General features: G+C 37.4%; 3 protein-coding genes across 3 annotated transcripts; 1 reads left to right on the forward strand and 2 right to left on the reverse strand.

Moving 5' to 3' along the window:
• Nucleotides 1-3,205: 3,205 nt before the first annotated feature.
• On the forward strand, nt 3,206-4,476 carry LOC149009497 (Sterile alpha motif (SAM) domain-containing protein). Its single transcript, XM_089163069.1, has one exon. The coding sequence runs from the start codon at nt 3,336-3,338 to the stop codon at nt 3,894-3,896; it is 561 nt and encodes a 186-aa protein (XP_089019195.1). The 5' UTR covers nt 3,206-3,335; the 3' UTR covers nt 3,897-4,476.
• Nucleotides 4,477-4,651: 175 nt separating this feature from the next.
• LOC149009498 (Major facilitator superfamily protein) lies at nt 4,652-10,856 on the reverse strand. The gene is made up of 3 exons (XM_089163068.1): nt 10,063-10,856; nt 6,290-7,200; nt 4,652-5,865 (listed from the first exon to the last, which is right to left on the reverse strand). The coding sequence occupies exons 1-3, from the start codon at nt 10,384-10,386 to the stop codon at nt 5,379-5,381; spliced, it is 1,722 nt and encodes a 573-aa protein (XP_089019194.1). The 5' UTR covers nt 10,387-10,856; the 3' UTR covers nt 4,652-5,378.
• A 5,351-nt stretch (nt 10,857-16,207) lies between these two features.
• Nucleotides 16,208-17,284, reverse strand: LOC149009499 (uncharacterized). The gene has a single exon (XM_089162034.1). It carries the CDS (start codon nt 17,170-17,172, stop codon nt 16,582-16,584), a length of 591 nt encoding a protein of 196 aa, XP_089018160.1. The 5' UTR covers nt 17,173-17,284; the 3' UTR covers nt 16,208-16,581.
• Nucleotides 17,285-26,363: the final 9,079 nt, after the last annotated feature.

Raw genomic sequence — 26,363 nt, forward strand, 5'->3', positions numbered from 1 at the left:
GCACGGCTCAATATAAAATCTCTGAGGAGCCGACCGCCCACAGTTTAACCCGTTTTCCGGTCTAATTTACCCACAGTTTAACCCACTTTTTTGGGGATGGAATATTGGAATCTGGGGGCTGGGCAACAGGATTTGGGCAAATGCATGTATCGATGAACCGGGTCACCATAAATCTGCTCTGCATCACCCAAAAATGGTTGATGTGCGTGTCCAACGCTTTCCATAACGATTCTGTTGAATCAAGATCATCTGATCATGAGATCCACGAGGACAAGAAGCTACCAAGTGGCTCACAGTATCAAGAGATAGTGGATATCCTCAAAGTAGTCCCATGCAAGGTTCGACATGTCGACTCGTGTCGCCGTGTCGGACTCTGGCGACACGGCGACACGGGCGACATGTCGCCAAAAGTCGCTCGACTTTTGGTAAGGGTTCGATGAAAAATCGAACCCCTGTTTCGAAAGGTATTTGGGGTCATTTTGACATGAAATTTGACGTGTAACCTAATTTGAGGCCAATAAACACATTGGGGGTGTTATTTTGACCTAAAACATCACCTAACCTAAAGTTTATAATTGGCACATGTCCAACTATATGCGGGCAAAACTGGAAGTTTGGAAAATTCATATAAACTAATGTAAATATGCAAAGAGAACACAAATACACAAGTAGTAAAGAGATGTACTAAAGTTTACAATTCATTATACAACTATGTTGAGTATGGCTCATGTTTCACATATTGTTGCCGACGGATACGGGGCCCTACATCACTTTGGCAAAAAGCGAACGAAAAATCGGCGAAAAACAAACGAAAGGTTGCTATATATGGCGAATGTAGCGACATATCGCCGACACGGGCGATATGTCGCCGACATTTGGTAAATGTTGTGTCGCTGGGGGGAGTCGTGTCGCCCCCCATCGACATGGCGACATATCGCCCTGTGTCGGCGATATGTCGCCGACACAATGAACTATGGTCCCATGCCGTTTTCATGATTTAAATTGAATTTTCATTTTACACCCAAAAAAAAAGAATTTTCACGTGATGCTTACCCAAAAAAGTTTGAATTCTCACGTGATGGTTAAATTTTTTTTTTTTTTTGAATTTTCATGTGGTGGTTAATTAGGGCTTTTCAAGCCTCTTGTCCGTCTGATATATTTAATCATTAGATGGGCAATGGAAGTTTAAACTCAAGATTTTATTACTCTTGTTATTTCTACTCCATATATAATATAGATCCTCTTCATCAAATTCACCATTCTCTTATCCCCACATTCACAGTTGGGCTGTCCGTGGTTACGTCAACTCAACTATGATGTGGGAGGATGGATGGACAGGCCACTTTGGTGGAGAGGATCTATATAAGAGGCTGCCGCTAAATGTGTTAAAAGCAATGAAAGAAATTTTGCTGACATTGGTGAAACAGTCGAAGTCCGAAAAGTCAGTGAAATTTCACCGATATTTAGGGTGATTTTGATTAGAAAAAAAAAGAAGAAGGTGTGTTTGGACAGAGTTAAATGGAAAATGACAGATTGGGCTTAGATAATATTAATTGAGAGAGTAAGAGATTCAATTAGATAGCAATGAGGGCCGCGGGCTTAATTGAGTTAAGGCTACTTGGATTATGAACTTAGCAAGTTAGGATGGGCTATGCGTCTCGAAAGATTTTGAGTTTTTATTTTTACTGATGTATTGCCGAATTAACCAAATTTTAGAGATATTTTGAGTTTTTTGCCATATATCGCCGATATTTGGCTAACCTTGTTTCGGTGGGGTGTCTCGTGTTGATGTTGATATCTATATATCGCCGACTTGCGTAGCTTGGTTGGGAGCTCTAGTTATTTGGTATTCCCGTCACTAATTCTGAAATCAAGCGCTTCCATCTGGTAATGGGCCCGACCCATAATCAGAGCTTGTGGACCGTGACAGTAACGTTTGGCACATGTATGTAGCCGTTAAAGGCCGCAACTAGTTTGGGCCTACTCCTCCCAACATTTCCATTTTTTGACCGTGGAAAACAAATGTTGCGATCTGCAGATGGGCTGGGCCATGGGCCCAAATTAATACCTACTCTCTCTCTCTCTCTCTTTTTTTATATTTTTATTTGGTAAGAATACCTACTCTCTCTATAATCATACGATTCATACCAAAGAGGAATAGGGTCACTAGTGTCCCAATAATCCTGTCACTTTGCCGACAGGTAAGTGAGGTAACAGGTCCACGTCCAATCCTCCACTGGGTCTGACCTCTCACATGAGTCCCTAACAGACATCCAAGGGAAATTGCTGGCCCAAGCAAAGGATTTTTTTCTTCATAATAATCCAAAAATCGGTCAAATTTGGCCTGACTCAGTCCGAGTCAGTAACGAAAGACAAGTATTAGTTGGGATTTGACATTAATTGATTAGCAGCAGTTGCTTTCCTTCCATGCAAGTTTGAAATCCCTGGGAGGGTGTGCTTATCTGCGCATGTAACTAAGAAATGATGGATCAAATCATCCCCTTTTAATTAGGGTTTTGTGTAATACATAAGGAGAGCGCGGAGGTCCACCACAAAATTTGTTTATTGTTGCAATAATGATTATAATTAATAAATTAAAAATTAGTTGGAATAGTCAAGTAACAAAATCAAGTCAAAACAGTTCCAAATTAACAGCTCTTTTGTAAGTCTCTGTCTCACCCGGCCAAATGGCTTTTTCTGCATAAAGTAGATTCCCAGGTTGCCATGGACAAAACTTTCATACACAACACTTCTCTCATACTTTGTCATCTAATCAATTTAGATTGCTATAATTCCGCAACCATAACTTTCACCATTCAAAGACTGGTGTGGGTTCAAGCCTTCAAGGTATAGTCTAGAGTCAGATTTTCCACAGAAAGCTTTATTTGAATCTTATTGAAGGAGGTTGCTTTTATTTAGTATAACCTAACTTAATAACTAACAGGAGAATAAAGTTTGAAATCTTGAATCTATATACGTATCTACCCACAATACACGCAACTCTAGGGGAGAAAGAGACCCCACACACCATCCTTTTTCCATGCCGTGATTGATGCCAATCTTTCCCAAAGGAAATCTTAGGGCTCACTCACAAGTGTTTGATCATGTGACCTGCTTTTAGAAGAATAACAACTAAGGGTCCCAGGAAGCCAATTTGTCACTCTTATCTCTCTCACTTTCAACTGCCTTGTAATTACAAAAAAAACAGAGTAGAGAGAAAGCAAGAAGATTTAAGTGAACTCAACAACTCCTCCACTTCCATTCATGAGTTTTCATCTCCTGCTTTATATATATCCAAAACCCATCTGATTCAGACACCAATCTTACAGAAAACCATGGACTGGTTTTCTTGGTTATCCAAAACTGAGCTTGAGCCTTCTCTTGTATATGAATATGGCCTTGCTTTTGCACACAATGAGCTTGAGGAAGAAGATATAGCTTACTTCAACCATGAGTTTCTGCAGAGTATGGGCATCTCCATAGCAAAACATAGGCTAGAAATACTCAAGCTTGCTAGGAAGGACAAGGGTGGAAGGTTACATGCTGTGTCTAGGCTTATAGCTGCAGTGAAGAAAACCAAGAAATCTGTTGCCAGGTATATTCACACATGGGTTCATCGCAACGACTCTGCTCTGGTTGTTGTTTCGAAGCCTAATTATAGCAAGCGTTGGAAGGGAGCCATGCTGAAGAGGAATAAGAGAGTGACGACAGTGAAGCCAGAGAGGTTGATGCTTACAAATGGGAGTCCACAGGTTGCAGGGCCTCCCAGTGGTTGGGCAAGTCCGGTGGTATACCAACTTCACAACGATGACAAAGTCGAAGATGATGACTATTGGGCTAATGCTGTTCAAGAGATCAGGTGGGATACGATGTTTCAGGATTTGAAACCAACATGAAATTCTCATTGCAGTTTTCTTACAATTGGTGAGAGAGGGTTTTTCAGTTCTTCCACCAGTTTTGCATTTGTTTCTTTTAAACAGTTTCTTCTTTTCTTTCTAAAGATGGGGGCAATGAAGATACCCACTTTACCTTCCATAGGGTCTGCTTTTGTCATGACGATGTGTACTTTGCTTCAGTATTTATTTTTCATTCTTGGCCTACAATCCTTCCCCACTTTTGTCCTTTTTTCTTTTTTTTTTTGGTTGTTGTTGTTGTTGCTGTGATAGGAAAGAATACATGAAGAATTTAGTTTGTGATGGAAATGATCATATTAGGCCAGTGTGTACAACCATGTAATGATAAGAGTTTAGTAATGGATATACCTATTCCCACAGTGGTTTTAAATATTCCAATATGCTATTAGTGAGATATTCAGAAAACACTCAGTAGTTTCTTTTGATGGTTCAGGGTAAGAAATTCAGCTACTTAAGTTATTCTAACAGTAGATGAATTCAGCGATTCAAGCATCTTAGCCTACCGGCAGTCTTTTAAGAACCCGAGTAGCAGATTTGCACACCTTGTAGCCTTTATAAGAACTAATTCCACCAGTGTTTCAGAAAGTGCTACCAGAGCCAGGACTTGATAATTGCAGTATGCTTCAGTCAACTGCAAAGGCTACCAGACATGCACCTATCTCTTTATACTAATTAGTTAAACATTATTTCTTAACAAAGTTCCATATGAATTAGCTATCCATCAAAGAGTACTTTAACAGAAGGGTAGGCATGTAGATCTCAATGGCTAAGCGTTGCCATTGATTGTTTTTGAGCATGGCCATGGTTAAAAGACAGAATCGAAGCAGCTTCAGTACTTCTTTTAGGAGGAAACATGTATTGCAGCCACACATACACACAAAAAACATTTAAATAATTCCAATCAATATCTCAACTACCATCTACCATTCGTCAAGCAATCACAGTTGTGGCTTAAAGAACCCAAATTGAACAATAAATCCATGCAACGACTGCATTTACAGGGCAAAGAAGATGAGCTAACAATATAAAGACTTCTGGCATTAATATAATCAAATTATGTTTGCGTAGTTTACAGGGTACCTCCTAGCAGCCTTAAATATGTAGCTACCACACCTATCCTTGAAAGCTATAGTGTTTGCACCAGATCCAGATACAGATATAATCTTCTGTTGACAGTACGAAAGCTTTAAAACAGATGAAATTTCGGATAACATTGATATATCTTATTGGACTAGGATAAATATATATCAAGTACAACAACGGAGGAATCATCTTTCCTCTAGTATGCCATACATAACCCAAAAACTGCAAAATCTTCAAGGAGAAATGGTACTCCCAAATCCTTTGGGTTTGTAAGGGCACAAGCAAAGTTTGGATAATAGCTCAAACGTAGCCAGGTCAAAACATCCTCCATAAAAGCTTCTCATCTTATTAATATTCATGTCCAAGATAATGAACTCCATATCAGTGACTTGAAGCTTGAGGGTGACGGAAGGAACCCCCTGCATATAGCATCTGGTAAACAGGTTTGATTCTAATACTGAGAATTACTCCCAATACAGAGCCCACACAGCAGACCCCAGCTAGAACAAGAAATGTAAGCCTAAAACAGTTAGGACCCAAGCAGGAAGCACTCTTGGCGAGCAAATTGAACCCCTGCTGTTTTGCAGCCTCTTTATCATATACATAACCAGCAAGAAGACCTGAGAAGAGGAAAGCACCAACAGGGTTGCCAATCCCCATGAAATTGTAAATTATACCAAAATGCTTCAACCCAAAAAGCTCAGAGACAGTTGAGATCATGATAGAGAACTGAGCTCCATAGCAGACCCCGAGTAATCCAGTGGCAATGTAAAGGGTACCACTGAGAGCTGATGCAAACAGAAGATATGAAATGATCATGATTACTTGTGAGCAAGTCATCCAAACTGTTCGAGGTATTGTCTTCGTCCTGCAGGGTAAAGAATCTCACACATCAGAACAAACACATCTGGTACCAAAAGGAAATATGGGGCATAATGTAAAACACATCAAGTCCTTATTTCCACAAACCAAAAGCAAATGGTTTCACTAACACTAACTGCAAAAGGCAAGGACCACTCCATCACTGGTCATCCTATTCGTCCTCTCAATTGCTTTATTATGAATAAAGCTTTTAAAAGCTAGGGTTCTCCAATCAGCGGCTTTTAGAAATACTGTCTCAAGGTGAGACACAAATATCAAAAAAACATTCCCAATCCTAACAGTTTCTTTACTCTGTCTGCTGGACATCTCTGGTTGATCAAAACCAGCAGTGTCCAGTCCATGTGATTTTTAAGCTATGGCTCAGCACTTTGTGTGTGTATGTGTGAGAAAGAGAGAGAGATTGCACTCACCGGACAAAGTGCTCGGAAACAGCACCTCCACCAAGGCGGCCAACGAAATTGCAAAAACTGAAGAGAGAAAGCAGAATTGTTGTATCATCCACACCTTGAGCAATCCCAATCTGAGCTAGATTATTGAGAACAGTAATTCCAGTCCCAACCCCAAAAAAGTAAACCAAAAAGAGAAGCCAGAAATCGGCTTTCACAACAGCTTCTTGAAACTTGAAATCATCTCCTCTCCTTGGTCGTTTCTTTTCCTTCACCGCCCCCTCCCCTTCAGCCAGCAGTATATCAATGTCTGAAGCATCATCACTCTCAAAAAAATTTCCAAGCTGTGTTGCCGATGAAGACGGAGTCAACAATGGTGTTTTTTTGTCTGAATTGCCTTCACCTGGAATAAGATGATCTGAAGATCCACCAGGTAGGCCAAGTGTACCTGATTTCTTAGGCTTAGCAGGGTAGAGAGTCATCTTTATAGGGATTGCAAATGGAGCCACAAGCAGGAGAACCATGATAGCAATAAATATGTATAAGAAAGGAGCACTCAAGTCCAGCACATCAGTCAATATGGTTGTTGTGACAAGAAAGATGCCAAGAGCAACACAGGCGATTTGAACAAAAACAAAATGGCCATGTTCGGCAGAATCATCTCCAGCGGCTGGTGTACAAGGCCTAACAAAATACATTACCGCAAAACATACAAGAGGAATACCAAGGGTGAGGAACAACAACAGCTTTGAAGAAGAGTACTGCAACACTGCCATGTAGAGCTCTGTGTATACTGCAGCAGATATTCCCCCATATCCTTTGAGGATGCCAGCAACAATGCCCCTGGTGAGAGGGAAGTTCCGCATGTTAGTTACGAGCACAGCTGTGCTGAACCAGGCACAGCTATTAGTGGCGATACAAAGAGCAAGCCATAGCTGCCATAATATAACACCATCGTAAGACACAAAGATAAAGCTCAAACGGGATAAGCAATGCAAAAGTAAGATCTCAAGCAGAATATGCAAACTAAAATTGGAATAAGAGAAAATTGATAGAGCTTGCTGGGAGCAAATTTGCTAGGGAAAATAAAGATAAGCCAAGTGATATTTAGGTTCTGAGAGATCAAATGTCAGCAAAGAAAGACTTGAGGCATGAATAAGTAAGAGTAAACTGACTTGCTAGCCAATCAATACTTTCCAGGAATTCTGTCATCACTCCATTAGTTGGTCAGTGATCATTTGATCTTTTCTTATTCCATAGATTGTTATGAAAGCATGTGCAGGAGAGGAACTGAAGAAGCTGCAATTTCGAAAAGCTCCAAAAACTCTGAATTGTCCTTACAACATGTTTTGATTCTCAAATCCTCTAGTTGGCAGTTCCATATACTTTTCACAAATCCATGTGGAGCTGGTTCAAAAAAATTTGAACCAACAGTCTCAATTTAAGACTTTATGTTATCTTAGTTGGAAAGACATTCACTTTTGTTGTGGTCATGAGTGTCTAGCATTATTTTCTCCCATAGTTATGACCGTAGTACCTCTTTTCCCCCCATTTTTCGTGTCATGTCATTTGTGCCCTCTTATGGGATAACTCTTTCATTTCTGTTCCCTCTCAAGGATAACTATCAGTTAGATGATATATATATATATATATATATATATATATATATATATATATATATATATATATATATATATATATATATATATATATATATATATATATATATATATATATAATTTCAATTATTTGTGTTTCCAACCATTCTGTCCAAACTGCTAATGATAATAATAATAACCACGAGACCTTCACTTGATCTTCCTAATCCTTTAAAGATCTTACTAATTATTTAGATGCAATAGCCTAAAGAAGACAGGACAAAGTACTATTAAAACCAGCAACCAGGCTTACAAAAGTATCTTCAGACACAATGACTTGAAAGAAGAAGCAAACAACTCCAAGCGGAATTTTTAGTCCATTTATAACATAACCATCGGATTGCATGAAGTGAAACTTTAAGGGACAATCACCAGAACTTTTTATCTTTTAAATCCTCTAAAATAGGATGGATTCATTAATTTGCTAAAAGATGCCTGGCTTTACCACAAGTTCATACAATGGTCTGTCTGCCCATGTGTCAACTATAGTAAATATTTCCATGTACAAACACAAATTTCCACTGCATGGATAATGCTTTTCCTACTTAATTTATAGAAGACATTTAAATATTCGAAAAACAACATTAGTCGAATGAGAGCATACAGTAAATACACATGAAAGTCTCAGCAAATGAACTAATTTGACATTTAGTTTGCATGACTAGAATACTCACACACAAAAGAAAAACACATAAGAGTACTCGAGAGCTCATCTTCCAATTCCAAGTTCACTAAGCAAGACATCTGATGTGTACTCAGGTACTGACCTATAAGATATGAAAGATAATATTCCTGCTTGGATCAATATATACACAAGCTTTTGGGATCTTTCGAAAATTGATACTCTTCAAAGTCAGTCCAAGAATTTCTCCCCTAAAATCAGGTTTACTGCAACTGTTGGGGTCTACCCCCTTGCTTCTTTGTCCCCATGCCTCTCACATTTCACCAAGGCAAGGCTCTATTTGTTGTTTTTATTTGTTCTCGCTTTCTCTGTTAACGAATTAAAATTGCTCAACCCCCCCCCCCCAAACAAGAAAGGAAAGAAAGAAAAAAAAAACCCCAAAGAAAAGGTAAATAAAAGAACTTGCGACAAATTGAGGAAAGAACTATGAGCTTACCTGTTAAAAAGTTTAATATGAAAGTTGTTCCATTTATCACAGCATCAAGTTATAGTACTCAGGTCAGAAAATATCTCCTAGAAAGATATTTTGTTCTTATGAAAGTATTTAAGGCTAAGGAATTACTAATCAGCAAAAGCAATAATCTATGAATACTTTCAAAATATACCACCTTTTTTTTTAGTCGAGCAAAATATGCCACATAAGTCCAGATATAAGTGAAGAGAAGAAAAAAATCACATAGAGCAAGGCCAAAGGAACTCAGATAAAAGGATCATGGTAATTTTATTTATCTATTATTTCTTTTTTCATTTTTTGTCTGGGTGTCTCTTTTTCCAACCCTTTTTTCCCCCTCTCTCTTTTGGCTGTGGGTGTGGGGGTTTGCCAGGTCTTGATGCAAGTTCAAGAACTTGGATATGCATTGATATCTTCACTTATCCGGTGAAAGTAAATAGAAAATGTAAAACAAAGAAAAGGTCACTTTGGCTTTTGTCTGCTGATCAAGTTAGAGGATCAATATGCTATTTCAATTGCAACATTGACCAATTAGAGGATTGCCTCACTTCACAGTGGATTGATAGCGTTAAGGTTTCAATAGGTTTGCAAATCCAATGCTCGGAAAGGAAATCAGGATTGTCAATTTTGCTTGGTTAGTTTGGCATTCATATAAAATGGAAAGTTTCCAAGGTTTTCCCTAACTTGCACTAGAGGCTCAGTATCATTAAGTTCCAAAAGTCACTGAACTACTTAAGCAGGAGCATATTTAACTGCTGAAGGCAACAACTACAAACATCTGCATCGCACAATAACAGGAAAAAACTTCTAATAAAGCCCATAAGTGAGCTTCTATTTTCAGAAGTCCTATCAAGAAACACATCGTAACCTGCAACAGAAGCAGCCAAACGCACTCGCACAACAAAGTATAGTAAATCATCCTCTAATCATCAGAGTTTCAGCTAGAATAGAAGTGCTCAGTAAGAAAAAAAGAAGATACTCAAATGGATAGGGGGAGTGAACTCACCACCCAATAAGGCAGTGATTGAACAGTCTCGCTCACAGCAAGCCAGATAACTCCATAACCCAAGAAACAAGTGAAAGCTCCAATGGCTAGAACAATCCAAGGTGGTAATTTATTGCAGACGACACCCGGAAGAATACCGAAATTCTCGCCGAGATCATTAGCAACTCCAAGCATGGTGAGCTGCTGCTGACTGAAACCCATGACAGATTTCAGAGCAAGGGAATAGAGAGGGAAGTTGTAACCATTCCCAACTGCTATCTGAACCCAAACTGCAGCTCCAAGACCCACCCATGGTGGCCTACTCCCTCCTTTCAAAACTAGCATGGTTGATTAGCAGAGAGAAGACAAAGGAATCTGCCACTGTTGCTCAAAAAACCGGTCTCTCAAATCATTCACGTCTTCCACTCTTCACTTCTTCCTCTTGGCTTGACTGAAATTAGGGCTGCGGATCGAATTTTTGTTGGATTCGAGAGAAGAAATGTGCAGCTGGAAAGGGTAAAGTTAAGTTGCGGGATGTGATTTCACGAATGTCATTTCCCATTCGTACCGTTCTTGAATCTTGATGGTTGGTTGGAATGGCGACCGATCATTTTATTTTATTTTTCCAATCAACTTTCCGCTTGTGCCCTTAATTTATCCAATTTAGATTCTGCTTTTCGAAACCCCGGCCCAGATCTGAGAAAGCACACGCCAAGATCTGAAACTCTGCCCTGAAGAAAGAAATGAAAAATAAAATAAATCAAACCCTACTGATCAGTGATCAGACTATTGAAGAGCTCAATGGCAAGTGGCAACATCAGTAGTGGAGAAAAACGTAAGACAGTAGGAAATTGGCACGCTATAAACGTCTATTGCATGGAAGATTCGAAAGGATATTCCAAGTCCATAAAGAATCAACACAGACAATACATTGATAATCTCAGTAAAAATCTGATATTCCGCTCCAGAATGAATACGATGATATGCTAAGGTAACCATATATGTTACAGTTAGTTCTACGTTAGTTTATTGCTTTTACTTCGATCGTTGTATGGTGATGTAATTTAGGTTACCATAATCTGATTTTCTATCGCTTTTGAATATGATATATTTTCCTAATTACGACAATTATCTTCACAAATTGCCCAAGCTAGCTACTTGTCTGTATCAAAGATACTGAGGAGGGGCCTTGTGAGGGTGGCTGTCTTGAACTTCCTTTATGAGAGGTGTCATATGGGTTCGTTGGAATTTTTGCTTTTCATCTTAACAAAATTTGATCTTGACAACACCTGCCTATCATAGTGACTAATCAAGAACTCCAGAATTCGAGCCTGTTGGCTTCTCCTTCTATGCAATCCAACCAGCGTCTTTAGTAAGGAATTAAGTAACTTTGTTCTCCAAAGAAATGAGATTAATCTTGTAACTTGTAAGTGCATCAATAGTAGCCCAACTGCCCAAGCAGTAACGTAAATGGTGGGGTTTAATTTCAATGGTTCCTCACAATCATTTTTATGTCCATTCCTTCTTGTGTTTCTCCTCTCATATTCGGTAAAAAAAAAAAAAAAAATTGACCCATACTCATTGAAGAAAGAATAAAACATAAGTGTCCTCAGAAGAACCAAATCTTGCTGCACAAGGTTATTTCCCGAGTGTAAGTTGGTTATAGCACCAGTACCATTATTGTTTTTGATTTGATCATTTAGTCCAGATCGCACTTGAGCATGTTTTTGAGTGTTGATAACTTTCTCGTATAGTCGTATGCATCTGTTTTCCCATATTCTTGCATGTCAGAGTCTATTATTGATGATTTGAACTCCTTCAGACGTCTTGTGGATCCTCTCCTTGCTTCAGCAAGCTGAGGACTTGTTGTGGTCTTTAGAGAGAAGATTGAAACTTGTCTCAAGGTAAGAAGTATTGTAAGTGGCATAATACTTACTTATTCATTCAATTAACAAGTTTCTCTCTCTCTCTCTCTCTCTCCTCTCATCCCTCTCGCCCCCTCTGAGCTGGGCCACCCTCAGCCCCATCCCTTTCGGCCCACCCACTTTCCTATCCCTCTCCTTTCCAACTCTGGGCCTCCAGGCTCTCTGCTGGGCACTCGGCCCATGCCTCCGCCCAGCAATCCCCTCCTTGCCCAGGTTGGATTAAGACCACTTTTCTCCTCCCAGCCCCCGCACCCTTGGCCCATCCCATCCTTCTAGCTCTCCCTCTCTCTTGGAGCCTGAATGGGTATTGGAGTTTTGCAAGTCGTGCATTGAACAGAAAAAAGCAGGTAGTCTACATGTAGTGGTTGTCGCTGGGATAGGAAAAACATTGTCCATGGATTAAGTTAAAACAGTTGCTGCTAGAATGGATAAACCAGGTCAAATAATTCATTCTCTTCAGATAGCTTAGAATGGTAACCCAGATCCATGCATGAAGCAAATTAAGGCTTTACTAGTTGGCTAGCAGGCCAAACCAGTGACTTATTAGTTGGTAGACTGGTTTGGCAAGCTTAGTGCTACCTTGATTAGCCACTGCTACATGAATAGAAGGAGTACACACGAAAATTTCAGGTTGAATTGTATCACGGCTATTTGTTCACTATCTGATTGAATTACCTAATCAATTCAGAACTGGGTCAGAATACAGGGGTACGCTTATGTAGTTTGCTCTGCTAGTTTTAATATGGAGACTGGAGAGCATTATCTGTACCCATATGCTCAAACAAGCATCCAGTGTTTCTGACATTTTCTGGGTTTAACTAATTGCCTAAGCTTACTTCCTTGTTTGAACACAGGTACTCTGGCCTTCTAAGCCACAAATCATCCCCTACAAGTAAGTTCCTGCAGGTGTTCTCAACCTTAATCAACAGGTTCAATGTCAAGATTTAATACGTATCTGCCAAATACTTAAAACGTCAAAAGCCCTGTTTGTTGCAAATTGTTCCATTTAGATTGCAATAGAGAAGTGCTTACATGACCTACTGCAGAAAACCTTTTGAATTGGTTCGAGAATTTGTCTATGAAGTAAAAAGCAAAACATTCTTATCTTGAATTGCATGTTCAATTCAGAGACAACTCTAAAATCATGTTCCTGAACAGATAAAAGACCCAGTGGTAACTGTGGAACAGGAAGACAGGACAGAAGAGTCATGGATGAAGTAGGAGACACCAGATAACAGGGGAGAGGGGAGAATAAGGATTATTTGTGCATGGGAACAAACCTTCAACCCACTCATGTAAATTTGCAGTATTCAATTTCTATTTCATGATGGACAACGTGAGTGAGTTTGACCATAAGCCTTGAGGTGGTGGGTTTTCAAGTCAACTACGTCCCAAAGTCAATAGTCAAAACAACAGCATTTGACCGATGCACAAGTTGAGAAAGACATTGCTCCGTCCCACTAGCCCTAAGATTCCATTTGATTGCATTCCATTCGTTCAATCTCAATAGTCAACACATGCTACCCGTCGGATTGTAGATTCCCTAGTTTGACTCAATTTATTAGTGAGTGGTTGGTCTGGGTAGAAGATAAGGTGCGATATACAAATTGTTTGAATATGCTACTAAAAAATTAAGAAGATATCGAAGTGTTTAGCAGTTAGTTTATATTGAAATAAATTAAACACCCACTTGGTTATACTCCATGATTTGAGTTAGTTTATATTGAAATAAATTTAAGAGCCACTGGGTTATACTCCATGATTTAGCAACAAGTGTAACTTAGAAAGAAGTCAAATAGCTTATGAAATAATAAATTATTTTTGAAAGGGAATACGACACACAGAGGTAACTTCTGGCAGGAGTGGTAGTGGCCTTTGGATCAGATCTGTCAAGTGGCTTCGTGCATAACAGTTCATACATGGCTGTGGATAACAGGATAAAATGGATGCTAGGAAAACTCCAAACGGGACAATTATAAAAGGGTTCATGGTGTTCCATCTACTACTTGGGATTTTTATCACAGGTCGAAATCTTGTAAAATCCATTATTATCCATAAACAGCAGAAAGTGCATAGGCAGGATGGTTTCTGGTGTTACTCCTGTGCTTTATTACTCACGAATCAGAAATGATTCAGATGAAACGCGGTATTCAATTTAGAGAAAAAAAAGGTTATCTGACTAGTTCTTTCATCTGGAACGGTATAAGCATTTCGTCTTCGTTTTGATCTCATTTCCTAAACTGGTTCAAAGAAATTCGACCTTTTTCAAAAAGCATAAATGCCAAAGCTGGTTGAGGCAAACCATCGAATAGTGGATGCCCACAGTTAACATGTTCAGGTCCAACTCATGGCGAGGCGATGGCATGTCACTGTCCCTACCTATTCTTCCCCTTTATCCATTTCTCATGGATTAAACTCCATTTTGGGGTTATTAGCTGGAATTGGGGCCAATCCATGTATGACTTTTGGAACATAGGAGGACAAAATTGGATGATTAAAGTCACCGCTAGCCACCGAACATCTCACCTTTTGCGGGGACCTCTCACCGATGAAATTATTGATTGTTTGAACTTTGAACACTACATGTGCCGACTCCTTCTGGGTCTCCTTATCCATCACCATATGAGAAAGCACAGGGAGGGAAACTATACAACTTAACTGGAAATATTTTCCAATTTCTACTCATAGCCGCATAGATATTTTCCATTTATGGAAACCCAATTGTAATGGGTGTTTGTTAAAGTGCTTAAGGGCCTGTTTGGTTACATGAATCCAAAGATTTGTTTCAAATCTCTGGATTCATGAATATGAGAAATATCCTGTTTTGTTGAAAATATCTCCAGATTCATGAAATCTAGATCTGTAGATTTATGGGTAAGAGGTGAAATCCAAAGATTTCAAAAAAACTATACATTTGCACATTCACAAAAATCACGTCAATTAAATAGTTTTTTAGAATGAATCTACAAATTTCATTCCACAACCAAATATTTAATTTTAAAAATTATGACTACATAGATTTGAAATCTCTAGATATTTGAAATTTTCAGACTCATGTAACCAAGCAGACTCTAAAATATCACATACACACTTCTGGAGCTACCACTTTTTACGAGGTTTTCATCTGTGAAACAAAGGGAGTGACCACTACCTAATGGTCTGTGACTCTGTAAAGGGAAATAACCACTCTTTTATGGAGTTAGATTGCACTGAGAAATTACCCTTTTTTTTAAATTATTACCTACTTTTCTTTTCTTGTTTTGGGGTTAAAATTTCGTCTATTTCATCATACAAGTTCATAGAAGCAATAAATAATGATTAACAAGAAAAAATAATAAAGTATTAGTAAGTGTGACCCTCGAGACTGGAAATGCTTAAACGTTCAGGAAAGAAATAAGAATAAATAAATAGGGTAGAACGTAGAAGTTTAGCCCCCACCCCAGTTCAGCGTTCCCCAACCACTTGCTGGGTTTGAGTCCTAACTTTGATTAGTTGAGTTTTCTTTTTGGTACAACTTACAGCGAGTTTTATGCAGACTATGAATTGCAAAGTTATACCTTAAATTTTAATCAATTTCTCTACCTACTGCCCTGCTCTTCAAGTAATTACAGATTTATAGTGCTCTGTTGTTCTTCAAATAATTAACTGGAGCCCTTTTATTTCAGTTATTTTAGTCGACGCCGTCGTTTCTTCATAATTTTTGTTTATTCGTTTTCAAGTTGAATTTTCCCACAGTTAAGCAGTTGTTTCTTCATAATTTTTTATTTATTTACTCCCAAGTGGAAATCCCACGGAACTGTCCAAGTCTCTGTTGTTCTGGATATAAGTTCCAGGTCTCTGGATTTTGTAATGGAAACTGAAAACCAAAAGCATCAAAGGGCAAGTCGCGCAATCAAAACCTGCAAAAAAAGCACACAGAGTTGAAGCTGATTTAACAGAAAACAAAAATAATAATAATAACAAGATCTGAAACAAATAGCAACCAAGAATATAAAAAACAAAAGAACGTAACATAAATACCTCACCGGATTTGCTTACCAAGTATACGTAATTACGACGGCGAAAGCATACACGCACTCCGGCAAGACAAACACGACGACGAGTCCCTTCAAGCAACAACGGAAACGTTTACGTATACACTGCACACACACATGACGAATCGTTCAATGACTTAAACACTGGTTTTTTCAGACGACGGATATCAGATTTTGCAAACATTAGCAGATTAATTGGGTCCATAGTTTGATTCTGTTAATTACTCAACTTGTTCGATTAAATGTATGAAATTGGTCTCCAATCATGCTCTTCAATAGCCATTATAGTGGCAAATTGATATATACAAAGTACGTCGGTCGGTTGTCCTCCTCTGCTTGAAGGATGTTTGGTCTCCGGAATACAAAAAGAAAGAAGGAAGTATTTCTCGATGACGATTCGAACCGCCGGTTCCCGCTCCGTTCCCACTCCACTCCACGCTACATGAAGAAAGAACAAAGAAAACAACTACCTTTCCAACTACTACCACCACCGCCAGTGCCTAAGAACTGTGGGTAACAACAATACAGGAGCTTTGGTATAGGAGAAGAGGAAATATGATGAGCGAACCTGCAGCAAACGATCATAAGTCATCTGCCGTCGACATTTTAGAAAGCCGGCTAGGCCTTGGATGGAACGCTGCTCTTCTCCTCTGATGATGAGAAGACGGTCGGATCAAAGCAGACAAAGCTCTCTTCACCAACTCTCCCTCGACGGTTCCGATTCGAACCAGCGAATTCGTCATCGCCGATCTCCGAGCGTTCAACCGATGAGACGGATACGATGCAGAATGCTGATTATGATGGTGATTATGATGGCCGTTGAATCCTTTGTGGAGACTGCAACGAAACGAACCGGGGTGATTCGTTGGCGAACACATACACGTTCTCCTCGTCGACGGGGAAGACATAGGATTCGTCTGCTTCTTCACGACCTGATCACGAGAAGAAGCCGCAATCGACCTGCTTGGAGAAATAGATCGATCAATTGCGAACCGAACAGACGGCGAAGAAGAACCAGATCCATAGAGGTTAACAGGAGTCGGAGAGGCTGATCTATGGAAGAAACCAGTAGAACTGGAAGAGAAACTCGAACTCGAAAAGGCAAAACCCGTCGACGAAGAACGAGACCTCTGAAACCCCTGCGATTTGGTTCTAGAGGAGGAAACCGCCATTTCAATCTATTTTCGAATTTAAAAAAAAAAACAATGGAGAAAGAATCAAATCTAAGAGGGAGAATGAAGAACAGAAGAAGAAGAAAAGAGGAACCTTCTTCAAAAAGGCCCCTTTGGATCTCTATTTTGTCAAACTTTGTTCGGCTGAACCGCTGCATTTATAGGGTTTTCTGAGACGAGAACTCAGTCATGATTAGGGTTTCCGTTCCCGAGTCAGGGTTTAGATTTCGGTTAACCTAATCACCCAACTGTTAAACCGGACGTTAAAGTTAGGGTTTCCGATTCGGATCCAACGGTTTAAAATCTGTGGGCTGCACAAAACGACAGTTCTTAGTTTGATCAGCTTTTGGTAAAGCAAGCGCGCCACGTACAAGTCTCTCTGCTATGATTTATGGCCTTGTTTTATTGCAAAATCACGAAATTACCCTTTATAGCAAATGTCTTAAAATTACAGGTATTGCCATTTTCAGACCTCGAAACTGTCCTTCCCCTCTCCGACATTTTTCGGCGGAGCCCTTCCATGTATGAGTATGACACATCTACTATATCAATGAAATGAAGTGATTAATTCTTTAAACGAAATTATTAAGACATAAAACTAAACAGTAATTAAGATTGTCTGGGACAATCTCATGTGCAAATACAAGGAGTTGCACATGCGTTGGGTCACCTAATTTAACCTTAAACCAAATCCAATTAAATCTAATTAGATTATACTATACTTGAGTAATCATTCGGTAACATGATTTGAGAGATTAGGAAATCCCTCAAAGAATAGATAAATTTGGTTTTTGTAAAGTTCAAGTTTCAAACTTTCATTCAACTTCTTAACCACCTTACGCACATTGTTTTCCTAGCACAACCCACAGAGATTAAATGGATGGATTTACACACACAGCACACTGTTTAGATGAAAATCTGCATTTGTTGGTTAAAAATGGACTAAGCCCTTCTTAAATCATTGAAAATTAAGGGTTTAGGTCATTTGAGATTTAAATAGTTTTCCACATGAGCCAATGTAATAAAAATCTACAACTTTCATGAGACTCTTTATATTGGAGTTTGATCTTGAGCTTTTTCTTAAATCTCAAATGGATCTGCATATTTTAGATGTAATTGCGCATGGACATAGATCTTTAATTGAATAACTAATTACATGACTTATTTCAGAAAATAGAAAAAACAAAGTATCAAAAGAAACTTCTTAATTACATGCTTAATCATCAGTAGTTTGTCGATTTTTTTTTTTTTTTGATAATTAGTTTGTTGATTTCTATAGTAGTAGTGAAAGATTTAGGTTAAGGTTAGGTAATTGAATAGATGTTTTAACCATCACAGAACCCTCCACTCCTCTCCTTCTCTCTCTCTCCTTCTATTTTGATATCTAATTTTGGTGGGTTGTCAAAAAATATTTAAATTTTAGTTTTTGAGCTTAGGGTTATTTTGATCACATTCTTAGAAAAGACACCTCAACAAGACTCAAATCTTCGCCTTATAAGTTTTTGTAGCTGTGAATTGTGAAAGCGTTTCAAAGGAGAAAAAAAATTATGAAAGCGAAAGTGACACCCATACCATATCCAGTAAAGGTTACAAGGGGTATTTGAATCAGTTCTGAGTTCCCTATAAAATAATGTAACTTGCAGATTCCATTCCTAACGGTCCCTCACTAGAGACGTTGGGAAACGCAGCTCCAGATTCGCTCATTTATTTCAAAGAAAATAACAAAACTGAGAAAAAGAAAGCTCAACAGTAGAGGATTTTTATCTTTCAGTCACTAGTTCAAAGAACCAGGTCAAAATGAAATTCTATGACCTACTTCACTTGTAGGTTAATCAATTTCTTTTGTTTGAAGTTTTCTTTTAATTTCACTGACCCTTATCTCTTAATGCATGTTCTCGAGGACATCTGTCCAAATTTTTCTGAAACATGGTCGGATACAAGGGTTGGAGTTTTAACATCATTATTTGTTTAACTTTGTCACCCATTATTAGATTCTTAAAGACAATCTTGATTACTATAACCAATCTAGGGAGTGATTGGTCTACCAGAAATAATAATGTTCTCTGTGCATGAACCAATAAATATTAGTTAGGAAGAAGGTGTTGGGGATCAGGGGATCATGTTACGTTTGTGGGTACTTAAATTAAACCAAAACCAATAATATAATATGAACATGTATCTGCCACTCATGTGGTTAGGCACCTTTGAGTACCAAAGAGGTTCTATTTCTATCTAGCTGTATTTGGTCACTTAATTTAATTAGATAATCTATAGTGGGTAAGCCTTGGCACAATGTTTAATAAGTTGAATTATTGAAATCTTGCCATTTGAATAAATTGAACTCGCTTGTTTTATAATGTTAAATTTTCTGTTTCTTTTTTAAGGCACTCCAATGATTTGGTAAATTTCATTTTCCCAGGTACAGTAACAAAATTTTATTGTGTGGAGTGGAATCAAACATGCATGATAAACCCAAATGACATAAGCATTGAAGATTTTGAAATTAATCTATGATTGCTAAAAGGAAATTAAGTGGATTTGAGTCCAATCAAAGGTGTTTGAACTTTGAAGTGATCGAGCTCAAACTCACAGATATGTAAATTGCAAAAATAATGTGTAAGATCTACTAGTTTATTATTTCAAACTACCACCACTTACTTGATGAAATGGAAAGCTATTGAACCAAGTCATTGCATCGTTGGATCCAAGTCAGTGTTTCTCTAACGAATCAAATCCATTTGTGTAATGCAAAGCAAATGCAAAATGCCAAAATGCTCCAATATTTCTGATAATCTGGGAATTATTTACATGACTTGGTCATTAGATTCTCCATTAGCTAGAGAGGATCTGGGTTGCTCCTTATAAAAGAGGTAAGCCAAGCACTTTTTCTTACTAACTCTCCATGTTTTAATGGAACGGTGTCTATAAGAGACTTTGGGAGTTTGAAAAGGGCTTATTTATTTTCTGTCTACCCAGATAGTGACCACATATGATGTAACAAAAACAAATGATCACAAGGGGAAAAAAATGTTTAAATTCATTCTTAGATATTCAAATTCAATGGGAACCCACCCGTCCTTTGAATAGTTTGAACAAGTAGAAAAGCAAAAGATCATAGATAGATGCTTATATGTAGATTAGTATTCCAGCAAACATTATGGACATGGCACAACTTAACATACCATCAATTCCCAATATATTAACATCTCATGTTTGTTCATATGTATGATACATTGCTTCTGGAATGATTTGAAAGTTTTGCCACTTGATTGATAATTTCACCATCATTAATTAAGAAGATCAACCTCACATTAGCTAAGACTTTCTTTGTTCTTTATGTATAGTATAGTTCAACTTTCAAAGTCTTTAAACGAATCAAAATGTATAGAAGAGAAATAAGTGTCATACAGGGGACCATGGATAGATTAATTCTTGAAAGTGGAGCACCAAAGCTGTTGCTTTAAGGGGCCCTTCGGCCTTCAACTGTTCCACCCATGAACCGTGTCCAAAATTTCGAAGACTCTACAAATCTAATCTCAATGGAGTCTTGAGACATGAACATGTTGATTTATAATCTTGAATGAATAAGTCCTTTATTAATTATTAGAGAGGTTTAACGAAGATTTGAAAGTTAATAAGTGAAGCTTTCTTTTCCCGCGTGACTCTTTCTCATGAAGATCCATTATCATGTTTTACTGATTTCAACACGGAAAGAAATATGTAGGACCTGATCATCATCAACTTCCCATTTTGGAAGGGCTCAAGTTCGACCAATTTTCATAGACTTTTCTGTAATGATCATATCCTTATTTGAATAAAGAAACTAATTAGTACCCTTGCCCTGCAACTAGGGTTGTATCTTGCATGCCACCATCTAGGTTACATGCAATGGCCCATATATGCACTTTTAAGATTTCAGCATCCAAAGTTTTAGTCTTAAAAAGAGAAAGTTTTTTGGTAAAGAAGTAAAGTTTGATTGCAATTGATGACAAAATAAAGGGAACCTAAATTATTAGCTCAATTGCTGTTCTAATCAGTGAATGAAATTTGTACATGTATGATGCTGGTCATAGCTCAAGTTTGAACGGGATTTCATTACTTGTACTATCCTGCAGTAGTGCCAAGTGGTTTGGAGCCATGAACCATCGAGGGATTTGGTTTTCATTTTATTAATGACATTCTTAATCTGATCATTCAATTAATTAATCTGTTGTTTTGCCACGCAACATATAAAGATCTTTGTTCTAGTCATTAGTTTATCAAAAAATAACCGCCTAAATCTAATTAGTGCCTATCATACAGATCCAAATTAGATCTCTCCATTTATATATTGGAATAAGAAAAACAGCTGCCCAAATTAACAACTAGTCTCTTATGCATAATTTTGTTGCATTTCAGAGAATTTAAATGTAAATTTAAGACTAATAACATACTTTCAAATTTAAATCACCTTATGTTATTTTGTTTTTTTCCATCTTAACATCAAAACATGATCTGAAAAACACATCGAAACCTCTTTTTTTTTTCTTTTTTTCTTTTCTTCTTCAAAGCAGTAGAAGATAAAATCCCTGCTTGTTTCATATTAAATTATAATGGCAGCAGCTGCATATATGTATGTATGTTCCTTGAGTTGTAAACCTGTATCTCCTACTCATCTTAGTTCATCCTTATCCTGTTATCTTCTCTTGTCGGGTCAGAATTGGGTAGCCAAACCCAGCAAATAAGTTAACATCACCATGTTGCTCTCTACTTTGCACTTTTGGAATCTATTGGGTCCCCAATTTGTGTAGTGATGGTGAGAGATACAATTTGACAAATATCTTATCTCTTCGAATAGAGAACCGTTCACAAACATGCTTCTCATGACAGCTCCAAAGGATAAGGTAGATACTTTCTCTCTTTCTCTCTTTTCTCTTTTTCTTTTTGAAGATGATTTGTTCCTCATGATCAAATTCAACCCCATTTATCCTTGTTAGTCTTCCATGTTTAATGGAGACTGGAGAAGGGTCTACACGGAGTTTGAACTTTAAACAAGACCTCTTTGTTTTACAAGATATTTCCTATCTTCCATGATAGTGATTCTTAAAGATATGTACCAATCAATAGTGCTTGAGCCGACTTACATGAGAGGGGGAAATACCTATTTAAGCCCATTTCATACTGTACGAAGAAGGAGCCATCTTTGATTCATTATCATGAAGAACAGTTAAAGGAGAAGAAATAAAGAATCTCCTCTGGGGACATTTGAGACCTGCAAGTGGGTCTGAGGAGAAGGTTCTTGCAAGAGCACAAAGCCCACCATGACTTTCTACTTTAATTTTGCTTCTGTATGTGTTTTTTAAGCTGTTTCTTGGGTTGTTTAACTGTTCCTGGCTACTAATCAAAGTATGGAAGAGTACTTCATTTATTTGGAAGAGGTAAGAGATAAGATGCTTAGAAGATAGATATCAGTCCTTGCAATATCCTTGCAACAAGCCCATTCTTCTTTGTCTTGATGATAATGATTTTTGTTATTGGAATAGATTTTCCACTTTACTTACTTGAGTTCATGTTAGACTTTATTTGATATAATTATTTAACATAGTAAATATTAAGGAGGTTGCGTACATGATTCATGCCATTAAATATAAATTAATTTATTAAATGATAATTATAGAGTGTGGCCTCTATTTCTTATGAAATTAAGACAGCAGAATTTTTTGTATTCTACAGGATAAAGGTATCCATTTTGTCATCTACTTTCTAAGTGGAAATGATACGCTCTCTTCAAATAAAACTTCCTTTCATATACATAAAGTCAAGATACTTATCCAATTAAAAGCTTAATACAAAATAGAATGATGCAACACTGACTAGGCATGAAAGCTTGGATAAAAAAAAACAAAGACATGAAAGAAAATGTAGTTCATATGTGGATTGTTCTCCTTGGTAAAACATATGTGGGTTATTTAATTGAATAAATAATAAAAATAATTATTGTCCTTTGCATTATAACTTAAATATTAAAAGGATGTTATTCTCTGAATAAATAATAGAAATAATTATTGTCCTTTGCATTATAACTTAAATATTAAAAAGATGTTATTCTCTGTAAAATTACCATTATTATTATTTTTTTTTGTTACAAAAACGGTCAAAAGACCCCAAAAAAAACAAACAATCAAACTAGAGCACAACTCTTGAGACATCCTTAGCGAAAAACAAAACAATCAAACTAGAGCACAACTCTTGAGACAATCCTCTCCAAGGATGTCTGTCATTTCCTACGGGAATCATTGAAAAAGACCAGATCATCTCTTTCAATTAGCTGCCTCTTAGGCAATCAATCAACAGCCTTGTAAAATTACTATTACTCCCTCACTTTTAATGGTTTTAATAAACCATTATTATTGGATGTTTAATATCTATTTTTGTCCTTCTACATTAAGAAACTAAAAGATAATACCATATGAAATACTAGTTTTATCCTTGTTTTGTCATTTTAGATTTTAAAAAGGCAAGATGGATCCGAATTTACTGAAATAAAATGAAATGAAACCAAGTGAGCTAGTATAAATAAATAATTTTATTCGTGAAAGGGTAAGAGAAGAAGAAAATTTTTATTATTTTTTTTAATAAGAGAAGAAAATTGTTTAGCACCTTAACTTTAGGGTTAATTTTTCCAAGATTATTATTAAGGTTAATAATATAGTTTAATATAAAATGCAATTACGTATATAAAATTTTAAGGTAACTTTAGGTCTTGTGTGGTTGGTTGAGGCGAGATTTCAAATATCTAGAGATTTCAAATCTATGGAGTCATGATTCATAAATTAATTGTTTGGTTAACTTGAATGTGTGAAACGAAAACACTAGAGAGCTTTTCGTTTTCGTTTGAAAGTTGAAGTTCGGAGAGTTTTGTCGAAATGTTTAACTCTTTTATAGCAGGATTGAAATATTTGGATTTCACACCATACCCATAAATCTACAGATTCATGTTTTTAGTATAAAAAAATGAATCTATAGATTTCATGAATCCAGGAATTTTCACAACTAAATAGGTATTAATCTTGCATTCATGAATCCAAATATCTGAAATCTTTGAATTCCTATAACCAAACAAGCCCTTAAAATTTTTTATGTAGTCACTTAAGTGATGAAATCTAATGGCAAAGGCATAGTGATAAAAGACAAAGACTAAGATTGGGTAATTTTAGAAAATATAAAGCTAAAGTAATAATTAAACTATAATAAAAGGGGACGATAGTAATCCTAAATGATAAAATGACATATTATTTGAGTCCATCCCTTGTACTTATTATTATTATTATTATTATTATTATTATTATTATTATTATTATTATTATTATTATTATTATTATTATTATTATTATTATTATTATTATTTACTAAAAAAAATAAAATATGCCAAAAGAAAGATATTACAAACCTTCTTAGCCCCAAAAAAAGATTAAAAAAAATTACTTATCCGGTTATCCCTAAACTCCTTAAATCTTGAATTTTCCATTGGATGTTAAATTTCTTATCATAAGCATCCACGTGGAAGAGAAGAATGAAAATTAAGAGAAGAATGAAAACGAGAGTTAACGAAGAACCAGGATCTAAAATTCTCATCCATTTCCATGATAAACGCATTGCAGGCTTCCTCATATCATATTTACATTAAACGGGAAAAATAGGAAAAATAGGAAAAATGAACAGATCGACTCAATTTGAAGGTGAATTTAAGAAGACTGACTGTCAAGAAAAAACCACACCGTATGTGTTTCTGTTGTTGTTGTTGTTGGTATTCATGTCATTCATCAAAGAGAATCTGGTGGGCTTGTTTGGCTGGAAATTCCTTTTCCTACGAAGGCTTTGATTGGCGGGTTTGATAATATGCAGAAGGAATGCCTTGAGTAGATGAGCCTTGGTGATCATCTTAAACGATTCTGGTCGGTTTGTGGCCGAATTCGACGACTGAAGATGAAGATGACGATGATGCTGAATCGCAGCAGCGGAGCCTCTCCCCTGTTGGAGATCTTACGTTGGGTATTCCGATGAAGAGTGCAGCGGAAAGAGCCAGGGTGTGAGGTTGGAGCACACAGGCAGCTGGATGAGGAACGAGAGGCAGAGGCTCCATTCGTATTCAACTTCAAATTATTCGGAGCTGAGCTTCTTGTTGCCATGGCGATCGATGATCGCTTCTCTTCTTCTTTTTTTCTCTTCTTTTGAATCTCTTTAATAATAATAATAATAATAATAATAGGGTTTTATTTTGGAGCTATGGTTCGGTTTCACAACTCCAACCCTGCAGGGGGAAAGATGCGTGTTCTTATAACTGCTTTCCTTCAGGTACAAGTTCATTAATGCCCCTTGCCTTTTTCTTTTTTCTTTTTTAACTATTATTATTATTTTTTTTTTTATTACTTTCAAAGTTAAAAGTGAAAGCTCTGCCTCTGATTGACAAGAAATACAATCTGCTTTAGTTGTTTCTCTCCTAATACGCACACGCACACGCGGGTGTGGAGGGAGAGAGAGAGAATCTCTTCAACCGCCACCAGCTATTATTATTTTCTTATTATTATTATTATTACTTTCAAAGTTAAAAGTGAAAGCTCTGATTGATAAGAAATACAATGTGGTTTAGTTGTTTCTCTCCTAACAGGCACACGCACTCGCACTTGCACTTGCACGGTGTGGAGAGAGAGAGAATCTCTTCAACCGCCTCCAGCTAATATCAGAACACAATTTAAATGGAAGCTGAGTGGAGATCCAAAGTGTTTGTTAAGATTTGAGAATAAATAAATTCATAAACAAAACCTCTTTCGGTTTGCTTCCAACCGCAAAACGTGGGGCTGAGTCAGTGGGCGGCCCCGTTCTTTGGATTTTCTCCCCCCCCGGCCCCCACCACTAAACTAAACAGAATCAAAATCCGGCTTGCAATCTGTCTCTCTCTCTCTCTTATGTGGTCACACGTGGGAATCAATTCTGATCGGATCGAGCCAATGACATGTGGGCCCACTCGTGGATCTCCCTTACGTAAGCTTACCTTGAATGTGGGATGTCGCTGACTCACTGTGGTGCCCAACTCAACTCAACACCCTCCACGGCTCACCCCACGTGGCCGACTTCTTTCTCCCTCTCTCTCTCTCTCTCCCAGTTGCACACACGTGGATCCACCACTCAGATTGTGTTTTTTTCATCATATA

The sequence above is a fragment of the Hakea prostrata genome, chromosome 7 (assembly GCF_041222555.1).
Source record: "Hakea prostrata isolate BN-2017 chromosome 7, UWA_Hpros_2, whole genome shotgun sequence".
Taxonomy (NCBI): domain Eukaryota; kingdom Viridiplantae; phylum Streptophyta; class Magnoliopsida; order Proteales; family Proteaceae; genus Hakea; species Hakea prostrata.

Bases quoted from the DNA above. Each gene is read 5' to 3' on its own strand.
- LOC149009497 (XM_089163069.1), top strand. From the start codon at position 3,336: ATGGACTGGTTTTCTTGGTTATCCAAAACTGAGCTTGAGCCTTCTCTT.
- LOC149009498 (XM_089163068.1), bottom strand. From the start codon at position 10,386: ATGCTAGTTTTGAAAGGAGGGAGTAGGCCACCATGGGTGGGTCTTGGA. The intron at 7,201-10,062 runs GTGAGTTCACTC...ATATTATGGCAG, and splicing joins AATCACTGCCTTATTGGGTG to CTATGGCTTGCTCTTTGTAT. The intron at 5,866-6,289 runs GTGAGTGCAATC...TTTACCCTGCAG, and splicing joins GTTTCCGAGCACTTTGTCCG to GACGAAGACAATACCTCGAA.
- LOC149009499 (XM_089162034.1), bottom strand. From the start codon at position 17,172: ATGGCGGTTTCCTCCTCTAGAACCAAATCGCAGGGGTTTCAGAGGTCT.